This window comes from Mya arenaria, chromosome 11, assembly GCF_026914265.1.
Source record: "Mya arenaria isolate MELC-2E11 chromosome 11, ASM2691426v1".
Lineage (NCBI taxonomy): Eukaryota > Metazoa > Mollusca > Bivalvia > Myida > Myidae > Mya > Mya arenaria.
The window spans coordinates 33,122,047-33,137,243 of NC_069132.1; the positions used below are offsets into that span (position 1 = coordinate 33,122,047).

Sequence of the window (15,197 nt, forward strand, 5' to 3'; positions counted from 1 at the left end):
TTAAAATCCAATCAAAATGGCGGAGATGACACTAACAGCAGAGCAGACTCATGTTGAAACGATAATTGGAATGATTTCTGATGGTAAGTATTGAAGTTATGGTAAAATTTGTTCTTGATGAAAATTTTCCAACAACCGTCAATTTTCCAGCTACCTGTCAATGCATTATGCTGCAAAAAGATACGGTAGTTTCTTCAGTTTGGATTTAAAAAAACATCACACTTGCAACTAATGAAAAATTGAGGTGTCCCAAGGTTCTGTTAAAAGTCAGCTTCTTTGGATACACCTGTATTGGCACTCATTTTATTACAAAATATAGATAAATGCAATAAGAACAGTTTTTTCCAAAGCTTAAAATTTTTTTATAGGTATCCCGGGGTAAAAAAAGGGTTTGCATTGAACTTATTATAATATATGGCTGCCACATTTTTGTGAAGGTTTTAAAATATCTAAATTAAATCAATTTCTGTTTAACCCTATTACCAGTTACTGTATTCTTAAATGTCTTTCATGAATTTGAACGTTTTATTTTATTTTTTAATTTGATTACCTTCCTTTATTGATTCTAGCTTCTTAATTTCAAGTGCATTATAAAAACTTGAGCTTTTTATGCTGTTTTTTTATAATTATGAAAATTCTCTTATTGGACAGTTGTTCAATCCTTTTTAACATAGAAATAAAAGCATAAAAGCATTTATGAAACTTTAACCCCAGCCTTTTTGAAAGTTTTTTTTTTTTTTTTCTTTTTCAGGAAGTATAAATGAAGTGCCAGTTGGGCCAATATGCACATTGGTACCTCAGAAATACCACCAGTTTTTAGACAGCAATACTTTGAAGTCCTTGCTTGTTGGGTCGTTTGATGTGGCACAGAAGTTAACAGATTCTGCTGGTCTGGCAAGCTTGGGAATTATTTGTAAAGAACCAACCTTTGATGTGTACCCACAAGTGCTCAGTTCTTTAAATGAGATTGGAAAAGATGTCGTTAAAGAAATAAACCCATGGGTCATCAACACACTGGTTGACTGGTGCAACTTTGACAATGTGATATGTAGTTCTCCTCTGAAAAGTCTTGATACAGTAAGTTGTATTTATTACATTGAGGAATTTTTTGTCATAGTGTCACTTATTCATTTTAGTGTTCCATGTTAATTGAATTTAGTAATTAAATGCAAAAATTTAATACCGCTTAAGGTTGTGCACTTTGGTCGTGGACAGTGTTGCATATTTTATTACTGATTAAAACCATGTCTGCTGTTATTGATATTCAATTATGTTTGATGTCTTTGCCGTCGAGAGATCTACATTTGTTTGGTATTGCATGAGTGGCTAGGCTAAACAAAACACATTGATTTTATTACCCCCCTTTATTGATTATAGCGGTATAATTTCATGTGCAATATTATAACTTGATCGTTTCTTATTGTCTATATGTGGACAGTTGTTCAAACTATTTTTAATATAAAAATAACAGCTTTATGGGACTTTAACTTGTACTAGGTATATAATAATTTATTATATTTGATTGATGATTTGAACAGAAGGTTGATTTCACTAATGATCTTTATGTTATTTTATAATATTTCAGCAATCATCAGATTCCACATCATCTACTGACTGTTCACAGACATCATCAACTGGCTGTTCACAGACATCATCTTCTGGCTGTTCACAGACATCATCTTCTGGCTGTTCACAGACATCATCTGCCGGCTGTTCACAGACATCATCTGCCGGCTGTTCACAGACATTATCTTCCGGCTGTTCACAGACATCATCTTCTGGCTGTTCACAGACATCATCTTCTGACTGTTCACATACATCATCTTCTGGCTGTTCACAGACATCAGAAAGTTGCAAGGTGATCTCATACAAGTATTTTAAATGATACATCACATCAATGACATAGATGTAACTACAGTACTTTGTTTACCTTATCAACCAACACATCAAACTGTGGACATAATTACAAGATACAGAAACCAAGAGCTACCCGGTAATAAGAGCATACTCGTTCGCCCATAGAGTCATAAACAATTGGAATGCTTTAACAGTAAATGCAAAAAATGTGATTTTATTTAAGTCAAAGCTAGATAAGCTGTGGCAAGCAAAGAGGTTTCCTCTTGAAAACGTGTACTGATTAGATCTAAAACAAGATACTATTGAAAATATACCAGACCGAACTGGAGACAACACAAAAACAGACAGGCAAAAGACAGGCCTTGGGGGCCTAACAGTTTCCCTCAAGAACCAGGTAGAACCAGGTATTAAGATGTAAATAAATACATTTATATATTAGCCATGACACTCTGGATGCTTGACCATACACAGACATGTAACATCTTATCTGTCACATGACCCAACTTTTCTTTCACATGACCAAATCTGTTCAATAAGCATGAATGCTTCGGTCACATTACCAAAACTGTCTAATCAGTATGGAAGCTCTAATCGTGTGACCAAAACTGTCCAATCAGCATGGAAGCTCTGATCGTGTGACCTCAAACTGTCCAATAAGCATTTAAGGTCAAATATATGACCAAAACAGTCCAATCAGCATGTCAGCTTAGATCATGTGTCTATCTTCCTGCAGAGTGATTCACGTAGTTCCTGTATCCTTGCATCTATTTCCCCAATACTCATTTCCTGTTCAAAATCAAGGATATGTATCTTAGTTTCAGTCTATTATATCTGGGAGTGAAATGTATTGTTGGTCCCAGATTATATTAAGCATGTGTGCATAAATTTCCTTATTTTTACCTTGCAAATTTATATTTCTTTCCAAATGAAAGCAAAAAAACAAAGACAAAAGTTTTGATTCTACTTTGCCAATACTCTAAAATCTTAGTTCAAATACCTATATGATGTATGATGCAAATATGTCAGAACTAGTTAAAAAAACTTTACAAAAGAAACAATGATTACCTCCTTTAACCCAGTCTGCACAGAGCCTTTCTCCTCTTTCTTCTGTTTCTTGGCAGGAGGTGGCTGAAAATAACAGAGGGAAATTGTTGATAAATTTGCAACAATATACAAGACTTCACTGTACCTATCTAACATTGCATCATAAAGAAGAAATATAAAAATTATACAAAAACAATTCTGGTTTTTGTCGGAAATATTCTTAGAGGTTATTTCCACTGATTAATTTCAAACTGATTAATTTAAACTGAGCCAGAATTTATTAAATAAGAGAGCAGATAGTGATATTGTTTGTCTTTTTTTGGAATTTGACAATTCAAGGGCTATAACTATGAAGGTTCTGATCCAATATGGATGATTCTCAAACTTTTCTCAAGATGTTATACCCATTCACATTCATAACCAAGTTTGACAGAGACTGACAAGAATACTTCATGCTAGAGAGTTGAAAGACCATGAAACAATTAATTTGGGCAATTAAATATCTGTAAATCTGGTACATAAAGCTTACAGTTAACAACCCTTTTAAGAATCTTCAATGATTATTGGTAAATATATTGGGTTTACATCTCACCAAAAAAGAAACTGGTTTGATCCCAGATCACGTCTAACAAGGTAATGAAAATGGAATCTTCATTGGTTACGCAAAATTTTAATTCATCAGCCAATCAAAACCAAGCTTATATATGTTAGCACAAACTAAACCTTACCCCTGATGTAAAGTACTCTGGGGACAGAGTTTCAAGGAAGAGAATTCTTTCCTCCAGGCTCTTGAGCCTACTGAACACATCTGTCGTTGTGGATCCTGCAGATAAATAGAGCACATGACTTTAGTCTACATGGAGCTTAAACTGTGCCCTTTGATGGTTTAATGGTTACGGTAGGTAGTATAGTGGTGTAACAGTGTACGTCTGGACAGAGAGGTTGTGTGTTCGATACCTACAAGGGCCACTTTCTCATGGTCTCTTAAATGTACCAGTAATGGCTTCTTCCCAAAGCGTGTGATAACAAAGAACAACAAAATATTACATGACTGCCAAGGAGTAACACCAATGCTTGTCTGTGGTTTTTGAGTCATCTTTAAGAATAAGCATTCATAACCAATACTTCTTTCAAGAATAAACAAGCAGGGTTTAGTGCAAGAAAGGTTTTTTGAAAATGATAAATATTGCTTCAAGATTAGAACTAGAGAACAAAACAAGTTATTTTATAATCTGTCCATACAAGAGAAGCTTACAGCCCGGACACAAGTTATTGAGCCAGACACACAGATGGACAGACAGACGGACGGTGCGATTTTAATATGCCCATCTTCAGGGGCATAATTATGCTAACACTGTAAAGTATATTAAAAGCGACTTGTTCACAGTTTTTATGTTGGTAGAATTGTTTTTCAAACTTAGTTGAAATTGAATTATTGTACTTATTTTAACACAACAACATGTCACTGGCAGATACTAATTTGGGCATTTTTTTGGTAATCCAAGGCTTATTTCAAAAAAGGGCATTTTCTTTAAACACTTTTTAAAAGTTATAAACAACAAAACTCCAATTTGAACTATTGATGATGTGTTATCACTGAAACAAGCATTATGTTCAAAGTTCCTGTAAAATTATTGTTTATGATGTCTGACCCATAAGACATCACAAGTAAACGTAAGATAATCAACTTACCAGATATTCTGAGATGGTCCTCCATATTGGAGAGTCTCTCTTCCAAGCCGTCAATGGCAGAATTGGTTGTCTGTTTCCCTGAATTGTTTTCTTGGCTCCCCAAAGTCTGTCCAAGATTGCGGGTCTGCGGGCCATACATGTTCACCACTCGGCTAACTTTAAGTAGAGAAACAAAAGATTATGCATCATACATATTCAAGTTTGACATTTTTAAGTTCACTTTTGTTAAGACAGAGCATTTGGCATGGCACATGCAAACATGTTATTAACCAGATTTCACCAAGCACCAAGATGTCTTCTAAGGGCTAGTTACAGATACAGGCGTCTATCTCACCTTTGATGTGGCTTTTGCCTCCAGCACGGGGAACAAACACAGCTGTGGTCCGCGAACATGAGTCCTCCATCGCTGAAATAGTATGGAACTTGTCAGGAACGTTACAAAATCTCCTATTGTTATTATGTAAAAAATAATATTCTAGGAGTTATTACGTCATTAAAAAAAAATATAATGATAGTATTATTTTAATGTAATTTATTTGATAGGGAAAGTTCAAGAATAATGCTGTCTGATTTTTAAAGTTATTGTTTACGGTATATCATTTTTTTTTAACTTGAAATAAGCAACATGCTTGGTGAATAAACAAAATCAATCAAATTCTTCAAAGCAACATTCACCTAAATCTGGATTAGTTTTGAATTGTTTTGCAGTCTTTTAACATTATAATCCATGATCAAAATGATTAGACCTCTAAATGTTTATTTCTAGCGGCTCACCTTCCAAGGCTGGATGAATACCACAAAACTCCTGGCAGTTGTTGATGTCCACTTCTCGCTGTTTCTGCTCAATGAGGGCCGAAATACGTCGCATAATCTGAGAGAAAAATAACGTTCTTTAAAACACATTAAAAAGGGCACCATAGGGAAAATGAGGTTGCTCATCTGTTGTTATTTATGTTTTCTCAGATGAATAAGGGGCATAACTTGACTATTATAAAAGTCTGAATTATGAGCCATGCTGTGCATGTGCATACTGTCTCTGGCAACAAGTGCACCAAGTTACATGTGAATATTTTGAACATTGGCAATAGTTTCACCATACTTCCAACTTTTATTTTTAGGAAAAACAGTCGAGGTTAAAATGTCTGTTTTGCTAATCATGAATTCATCATACCTATGAAAAAATAGTTCTATTGTAAATATGGAATTTAAGTATTCTTGGATCAATTTGTTTTTATGCTTGTACAACTCTTCCCAATTTGACAGTTGTGTATTACTTCTACATTTATAAACGTCTTTATTCTTATTAAAAACGTCATTGCAATAACATGAAAACTTTTTTCAAATTTCAAAACCTATACTCACCTCAGCATTTGAAGCCTTTATCTGGACAAGCTGGGAATCATCCGCTGCTGCCCGTGCAACATCAGGCCTTCCAAGGTCTGGAACATCAGCCACATTTTCAACGGACATTCTTATCTTTTCAATCTAAAGAAAAAAAAATCTTGTCATTATCATAATCCAAATTCAAAGAATACCATATTCAGTCAGTTGGAAGGTAGCTACTATTTGGCAGAAAAAAGATTAACCAATTAGAAAGTAAGTTGACCTCTTAAAGATAAAAATAAAACCATACATTACTCTTATTATATCCATGTATATAAATCTTAATGTTTGCACTCATGTCTCCATCAACTGGTTTAAAGAATGATTTCTGATATGATAATTTAGAAGACCTCTGACAAAACCTAACAAATAATATGATGTTTTGTCATTAAAATAAATGATTTCATAATAAAGTATCATTCACACATTCATGTTGTAGTTCATGAAATGCAATGATAAGTTACAGAGACATCTGCCCAAACACCTATGCTGATTTATATATAATAATCAAGTTAAGTGACGACTAAGTAAATAATGCAAAAATAATAACTAAACTATTGTATTTTTGATATTCTGATTCTTCCAAGATAGCTGTATAACCTTTTAAAGAGTGGAGCAGGAGTCAAGTGTGAACATAGAAGTGTTTCATACGTCATGGCTGATCCTGGAGTGTGGTGTGACATAACAGTGTATGTCCTGTCATTACTGAATCAGGAGTGTCAATAAACAGAGTATAGCCTGTCTAGGCTGAGCCAGGAGTGTGACATAAATGTGTATAACTTGTCAACACCGATCCAGGTTTGTGACATAACAATGAATAGCCAGTCTAGACCTATCTAGGAGTGTGACATAACAGTGTATAGCCTGGCCACACTAAACCAAGAGTGTGGCATAACAGTGTATATCCTGGCCACATTAAACAAGGCATGTGACATAACAGAGTATATACTGTCTAGGCTGAAGCAGGAGGTGACATAACAATGTATAGCCTGTCTAGACTGATCCAGGAGTGTTACCAGACAGTGTACATGTATATCCTGTCTAGACTGAAACAGGAGTGTGACATAACAATGTATAAGGCCTAAAAAAATTGTTTGGTTAGGGTTACATCCTTTTCAAAAATAGGTAGGGTAGGTAGGCTTTTTTTTTTTATTAGACTTGGTGTAAGAATGTTTTTTTCATAATTGGAGAATGGTGTTAAAGTTATCTCCTGTATAAGCATTTAAGGTTTTAAACTACACATTGAAAAGCAATTAAAAAAAAAGATTTTTTTTTTTTCATTTTTTTTTTCAAACTGACTATAAAAATGGTAGGGTCGGCGCCTATTCCGTAGGTAGGGTCGGGTAACCCGAACCCAATGTATTTTTTTTTAGGCCTAACCTGTCTCAATCAGGAATGTGACATAACAGTCTAAAACCTATCTAGACTGAATCAGGAGTATGACATAACGGTGTTTAACCTGTGTGGACCAAACCTTGGAATTTGACCTAACAGTGTATATTCTAGAAATATTATAGAACTTTTATTGCTCCAAACAGGCATTTTAAACACTGATATACAAGTCATGATTGTATGTTCTTTGTTTAAGGATAAACTGTAATAGGTTTGTCTAGTAATTTATTTAAACTAAACATCCAGGGACATATTATTTATAGAGGATTGCACATGATTACACATGAGTGGTCATTCAATATATGAAACTTTCTCAAAAATAAAATTAATCACAATGAAGCTGTTTCTAAAATGTGGGCAACAGTACCTCCGTACCACTGCAATGTTAACAGAACATGAGTGATACAGTACAAATTACATCACTGACCGCTGAGTTTTCCCGAAAAATGTCAAAATTATAAACAGATTAATAATTTAAACTTACTACCTGCACCTACTACCTCAAGTGACTGGTACGAATGTAGTAAGTACGAAAAAAAGCTTGCATCAATATAGAATGCAATTGTATAATATGTATACACGCCATCTAAACGAAGGCTGCAATTATAATCATTTATAAAACAAAAAGTAAATGAACAAAATCACATCCTGGTGCCATAGTATTATTACAATTTTGTTTTGATTTAATAAATATTAGCATATAAGCGACACAAAATGGCTGCGTGCACCGTCTTTAAATCGTATTGAGAAAAAACACGCGCTTTCCCATGTATTACCCTGTTTAAAAATTAAAATATTTGTTAAAGGAAACAAGGGTTATATTTTTTTAATTTGGTGCTTGTCCTTTCATAAGAAGAGATGGAAAACTCCAATTTTCCATACAGCAGTGGAATGACCCCACATCAGGTTAGTTATTTTATAAAATAGTCCTACTAAAATCACTAGGCATGGATAGCATTATCATTGAGTCAGTACTAGCAATAAAGTACGCATACCAAAGATTGTGTAATAGTCAAGTGTGACTGGCTGAGACTGTCATAGTAACAGTCAAAGAGCGAACAATATTGTCCATTTAACTGTTTGAATAGACCCTAAGAGTAATTTTTTAAGATCTTGGGGTATCATATATGTAGGGTAAAATAGTAGACATTCAATATGGCAGTGTTCAACACTAACCGGGTCCCGGGATCCCGAGGACACCAATTTTTCGGGAGGGACACCTGAACTTTGAAGTCCGGTATTCTGTCGGGACACTTAAATTTTGATTGATAAAAGCTAAATATCAATAAATAAATAGCGTTTTATTTATTTTAAAAGTGCATAATAAAATGATATTATTATTAATACGTCGCACACACTAAAGCGAAAGTATGTCTGACTATTTGACTATAGGCCACATCATGAATCTATAAATAAACAGGTCATTTCACAGTGCACATGCAGGTTAACGCTTCTGTTTTGTTGTTTACATTATCAACAAGGTCAGAGGTGACAGACTTTTATTATAGGTACAATAATTATGTTGAATTAGTTTGCTTATGTGTCAAAACCGCCCCAAAAAGATGCCAACACTACTGACTTTGATGCCTTAATGATGAGACCTTCGAGTTTTTACAGTAACATTTACGGCACAAATACCGGAATCCTACTATTCAACATTATTTGTTTTATGCTTTGATCAAAACAACATAGAAATAAAATTCCCAAAGTTTTATTAATGCAATCAATGTATAAAATTTTACGACATTTTGGCGCGAAAATTTACATTCACAATTTATCTGCTCTTCCAGTATGCACTACATCTGTTGGGCAGTCTGATTGATTGATCAGCAGCTCTACTAAATATAAACTTGAGTTTTCACAAGCCAGATATAATATTCCAACTGTTTCTCAATCAAAAGCACTGACATATGACAAGACCCTGAACCATGACATATTTTATTCTTATTTTCCGAATGTTCTAAAAATGGTACAGTACCAACCATCAAGTTTTTGTTTACGTTGTATCCATCTTTGTTTTTGACTGAAAACAAAAGGGACTTAGACATTCTACCGCTTTTGAACCCAATCTACTGACTCGAAGACCCAAATTTTCCTCTTGCCATTGCCAGAGGTTCATATGTCTGACATTATGCTACTAACTTGTAATCAATACAATCATGCTGTTGAAAAGATGTATAATATGGTGTTTAAAAGACACTGTATTTGCATGTTAAATTTAATATTAAAACAGGTTAAGTAATGAAAAAATGTAAAAATTGGAAGGGACTCCAAATTTGATTTTCAGGAAGGGACACCTGATTTCAAATGTTGGTGTCCCTTCGGAATCCCTTGGAAAAATGGTTAGTGTTGACCCCTGTATGGGATTCTTCTTATGCCTAAATCATTCTTCTTAATCTTATGCCTATATCATCTAAATGGGTTGATGTAAAAAAGGTTGTTGTTTTTTTTAAATGTTGAAATTGTATTTAGAGACGCATTTGATGTTTGAAATAGATTATGATAGGTTTAATTAATATTTTACCATGTAACTGCAAAATTATTTAGTGCAAAACAAGCATTTAAAAGGCATTAAAAGACAGACTGTACCTTCTGCAGATAAACAGAGCTTTTTAGGGCACAGACAACCTCTGTAAAATACAGCTACCAGCAGTACTCTTTCTGTGTTCTTAAAAAGAGTTTTATACCGGGTAGTTATTTAATTTGAGGTTATATTTCAGTAAAGATTATTAAAACTGGTATTATAATGTTTTAAACTGATCTTATTATGCACATTCAAACAAATGAAAAAAAAAAATCACAGAAAAAAACACATTAATAAAAACAAACTAGTTTTGGTACTGGAGGTCCCGGAAAATGAACTGATTATAAATCACTTGACTCTGAACTGCAGGTGCTATTTATGTTTATATCATTATGTGTTGACTGTTAGGAATGAAAAAAGCAACAACATTAAATTCATGATTGTTCGTTTGATGTTGACTTTCCGTACATGGAACTAATATGGAATAACATAAAATGGTAATTTTGCCTGTTTTTATGAAATTTTATAGACATAATATTCTTTAACCCTAAATCCCAATTGGAATGAATTGCCTGCAATGGGGACAAAACAATTTGTTCGTGAAGGATTTGCCAGAAAAAAATGGTATCATTATGTTTTTGTCTTAAGCTAGTGTGATTTTATATCTATGTGGACTGGGAAGGGCAAAAAATGTGCTAAAATCTGAAAAAAAACTAATTTCAATCTAAGATTTTGTTTGAATTAAGATGAATGCAGAAACTTTAAGCAATACATTATTGAAAGCTTTTTATGTTACAGAGCCCCATGGTGTCTCCTGGGACATTGCAAAGCTTTGGTCTCGGCCCGACGCCCACCCCAGTGATGCCACCTTCAAATTCCAGCATGTATCCCACCACTCCAGGGGCCCCCATGACTCCATTCTCTCCAGCACCTGCTTCAGCGTCAGAGGGCTCAGGCATCATCCCAACACTGCAGTAAGTACATACATGCAAAAACTGTCAGTTTTGCAGTAAAATAGCAGTTGAGTTCATGCTTAAAAACAGTTACACTCATCTTTGTGAAATGAATGTTTGTTTAAAATATTTACTCATAAAAACATTATATTTTTAAGGGATTCTTAAGTGACACATATGACAGTTTTGGTTACTTCTCATTGGTATTATTGCAGACAGTGCACTTTATCCTATTTGAATACATTCTCTCCATTATGTTAACCATCTCATGTTTGATGTACTACTCTTTTTAATAGATAAAGGTTAAAAATAAAGGTTTATAGGTCAGGAATACATGTAGATAGGAATTACATGTACATTACTTAAAAGTGAATAGACAACTACAAAGTAAATAAGGCGGTAGTGAGTTTATACTCAGCTTTATTGTTTTCATTAAGAACAATTAAAAACACTTATTGAATGATACCTTTGCAGGAATATCGTGTGCACAGTAAATCTTGGCGTTAAACTGGAACTCAAGAAAATAGCCCTTCATGCGCGAAATGCAGAATACAACCCAAAGCGATTTGCTGCAGTTATCATGAGAATAAGGGATCCTCGTACAACAGCTCTCATCTTCAGTTCGGGGAAAATGGTGTGCACAGGCGCAAAAAGGTTAGAAGCTGATACAATCAGTCATGTATTAATTATTATACACCCACACAGATCTATCTTTGGGCAATGAAGGAGTTGCGTATGTAGCGTTGTGTCTATATATACTACTATATATAGGTATATTGGTCAGCATATTGGGCACCTGCCATTCCTTTCACTTTTCTTTTTGGCTAAATAGAGTTATTTCCATTGAATTAATAAAAATTGTACCTGCACACAAGAAACTACATAGGAAAGTTGGTCAGCATAGGCTGTAGTGCTTCTTAGAAGAGTCATTACCCTTGACTTAGTTAAAAATGATTTGAAAATCTTGTTTTGCATGGATGAGTACCAAAAATATTGCATTACAAAAAAATTGTTAAGCCTTCTGCAGTCTTTTTTGCAATTTTATATTTGACGTAAAATGTAAACACTAACATGTTATTTTTTTATTTCATTTCAGTGAAGATTTTGCTAAACTTGCAGCCAGAAAATATGCCAGAATAATTCAAAAGCTAGGATTTGCCGTGAGTTGGTTACATAATATTATGAATAGTGAATGATGACATGTACTTTTTATTGGTCAACAAACAGTTTAAAATTGAATACCAGTATTTTGCTTGTCAAGTTGTTTGGGCAACTCAGGACATATGGCAAACTCAGTCAATTGAAGGATGCATTTTGTCTGTACAATCAGCAGCAGAGCCCATATAGCATTATGCTCGTGTATGTGTATGTGTAAGTCAGTTTAACAGTTGTTACTATGTTATGAAAGTAAAGCGTAACATAATGATAAAATGTAGGCTCTTCAAGATATTCTGTTATTCACAAAATGAAAATCCTCTCTGATTATAAATATTATCACAAAAAACTCAAATCTTTTGCCTTTATCTAGAGATATGATGGAAATTTGAGATTGAATGTATATAGTATTAATAATTTTGTTTGCCTTTGGAGCAGAAGTAATTCTTGGTGATCTCTCTGTTTGACAGGCAAAGTTCAAGGACTTTAAGATCCAGAACATGGTTGGCAGCTGTGATGTGAAGTTCCCCATACGACTTGAGGGTCTTGTGCTGACCCATGGAAAATTCTCCAGGTATGACCTACAGTCCAATACCCCAGCTAGGTTTTCAGAATAGAGGGACTATATTGTATGCATGTTGTTGGGGCCTTGTTCGCCTTAGAAAAACTCCCACCAACCTGTGAGCATTGACATTCGCTCCATGGTGCTCTTGTTTTGATATCTATGACACATACTTTGTATATCTTGTGTTTTGTCCTTATTCTCTGCTACAATTTGTAAAAATTGTATTTTATCATAAAAAAAAGTATTTGAACACTTGAAATTTCACTTTGTCCTTGAAGTGATTAATTTGAGGTAAAACTGGTAAAGACAGATTTTGTGTTCTCCTTAATACTATTCAAAATCAATAATTGATCTCATCTGTATTTTAGCTATGAGCCGGAGTTGTTCCCCGGACTGATCTACAGAATGCTCAAGCCGAGGATTGTGTTGCTGATATTTGTCTCAGGAAAGGTGGTCCTAACAGGTACACAAGACATATGGAGAAATAACCTTTGTCTTTTGGTTATATTATACATCTGCTACATATCTTTTAGACTGTGGTTAGAAATCTTTTTTGGTACAAGCAATGCATGATACTTGTATTACAGTTTTCCTAAAGACAAACATACATGTAACTATGATCCTGTTGTAGATGACCTATATAAGCTTACACGCTAATAAATAATTGGTTCAAGGTTATTTTGTAGAAATTAATTGAAGATATGTTTAAATAAAAAACTACTATGAGAAAGTGAAACAAGTGTTTTGCTTTGTATATTTAGGACCAATGATTCTTTAAATCAAATTGGTATTATAAACAATTTTGTGGTAAATTCAGTTTAAGTTTCCACCACTTACAAAGGTCCATGTTCACCTCCCGAGTGTAAGCAACTCATATATGGCCTCTCCTTATGGACAACCGCTGTTTTCTATGCAGAAGAAAGACATAATTCAGCTGATATTGGAATTAAATTATCACATATTAAAAGTACATGTATTTCTTTATGTTTCCTTTCAGGTGCCAAGGTCAGAAATGAGATCTACGAAGCATTCGAGAACATTTACCCCATTTTGAAAGGCTTCAAAAAACAGTAGCGATTGTGTTTTTTGTACATATGTAAATAGATTCATTATTTGGAAGCATTTAAGTCAGTGAGAGGACTGAAAATGTTAAATCCACTTCACTCAGCGTGTGGGATATCCAGAAAGTGTGTTCTTGTGTTCCTTCAAACTGTTGTCATTTTCTGAGTGTAATGATAGGAGGAGACTATGACTGTGAGTGTATGACATAATGTGTCTCTCATTAAAGACTGGATGTGTTCATTTTGTGTATATAGGCGAGTTAAAAATGCTGTGTTTACCTACATGCTCATTTTGCATATTATTTGCATACTATTGCATACTACTAGTTTAATGTTTAATTGTTTAAAAGAGCTAGACACCAGATGGTCCAAAAATTGGCAAATACAGTATTATCTCAGGCCGATAATACATCTCTTTACATGGACAAAATAATAAATGCAACAATCATGTTGCTGTCTCATCCGTTTTTCCTTGTTTAAAATAGCCTGTAAGTTTTTGACAATTTTCTTTTTTTCTTGCAATTGTATCATCTGGTGTCTAGCCCCTTTAACTGGGCTCTACGATATTAAACTGACCAAGACATAAATATACAGGATTTCACATATGCCATCTTCAGTAAATGATACAAAAAGTTGCAAAATATATTTCAATTTTCATTCTTAAAAGCTTTACTTACTTCATATTTTGTCATTCATTTGCTTTAAGGCAATCCTTGTACAGAATGTTTACAACACTCGATCTATAAGTTTTACACTTTGACTTTATTTGAAGTTTATTTATTTCAGCTTTCAATCTGACTTCAATCAGTCTTACGATCCATGTTTTTAAAAGGGCTATCTTTTCACATCAACTACCACTGGCATATTTCTTTACTTTAGCAAGTGGTCTGCAATCCACAGTAAACTGTGTTGATTTCAAAGTCAGACATGACAGCAAATGTTTGTTGGAAAGAAATGATATCATTAACACACTATAAGTAAATCACTCATTTGAAATTATAAAGATTTTCAACTAACGAAGAATGTCCCTTTTATATCCTTGGTGTACATAGCATTTCCCGGAAAACTTGAATTTAGACATGCAATTTCTTTCTACAATCTTTGCCACAAGGAATGGATGCCTTTGGTTATTGATATATGTCTTTTGTTTATCTGATCAGAAATTCTGTAGTAGGAATTTGCAATAATCAATAAAATGATCGTTTGATGTGGAAACCTTTAGTTTGTGTCCCTGTGATCTACATGTTTAATTTGTATTTATATTTCAATCTGCAGTAGGTTTAACTACACATGTTTGTACATTGTATGTAATACTTCTGTATAAAATATTGATGTCAAAATAAATCATGAACTGTTTGTGTTATTGTTCTAGGCAGTGAAAGTTTCAAATGTTACTTTCACAGTTTTAATACTTGTGTGATCATCAGCCTATGAGTTGAAGGGCCAGTATTTGCAAACTCATTTACTTGAAATATGAGTTTTGTAAGTGATCAAAAAGCCGGACAAGTAGTTTCCTCCAGGGACTACAGTTTCCTCAACAGTAAAAAACCACATGCTCGCTTGACATGGTA

The 15,197-nt window shown here is 33.9% G+C and overlaps 2 protein-coding genes across 3 annotated transcripts; one reads left to right on the plus strand and one right to left on the minus strand.

Moving 5' to 3' along the window:
- Positions 1–1,345: 1,345 nt before the first annotated feature.
- LOC128208381 (MAP3K12-binding inhibitory protein 1-like) lies at positions 1,346–7,906 on the minus strand. Of its 2 annotated transcripts, none has more exons than XM_052911942.1 (8): positions 7,856–7,906; positions 5,956–6,078; positions 5,368–5,464; positions 4,928–4,999; positions 4,594–4,749; positions 3,630–3,724; positions 2,923–2,985; positions 1,346–2,643 (listed from the first exon to the last, which is right to left on the minus strand). In XM_052911942.1, exons 2-8 carry the CDS (start codon positions 6,061–6,063, stop codon positions 2,569–2,571), a joined length of 666 nt encoding a protein of 221 aa, XP_052767902.1. In that variant the 5' UTR covers positions 6,064–6,078; positions 7,856–7,906; the 3' UTR covers positions 1,346–2,568. The 2 variants fall into 2 exon arrangements, with proteins under 2 accessions (XP_052767902.1, XP_052767903.1); XM_052911943.1 differs by having other exon boundaries at positions 7,853–7,883.
- Positions 7,907–8,084: 178 nt separating this feature from the next.
- On the plus strand, positions 8,085–14,982 carry LOC128207163 (uncharacterized). Its single transcript, XM_052909940.1, has 7 exons — positions 8,085–8,274; positions 10,691–10,866; positions 11,320–11,499; positions 11,942–12,005; positions 12,471–12,574; positions 12,934–13,028; positions 13,563–14,982. The coding sequence occupies exons 1-7, from the start codon at positions 8,227–8,229 to the stop codon at positions 13,637–13,639; spliced, it is 744 nt and encodes a 247-aa protein (XP_052765900.1). The 5' UTR covers positions 8,085–8,226; the 3' UTR covers positions 13,640–14,982.
- The last annotated feature ends 215 nt before the right edge of the window (positions 14,983–15,197 follow it).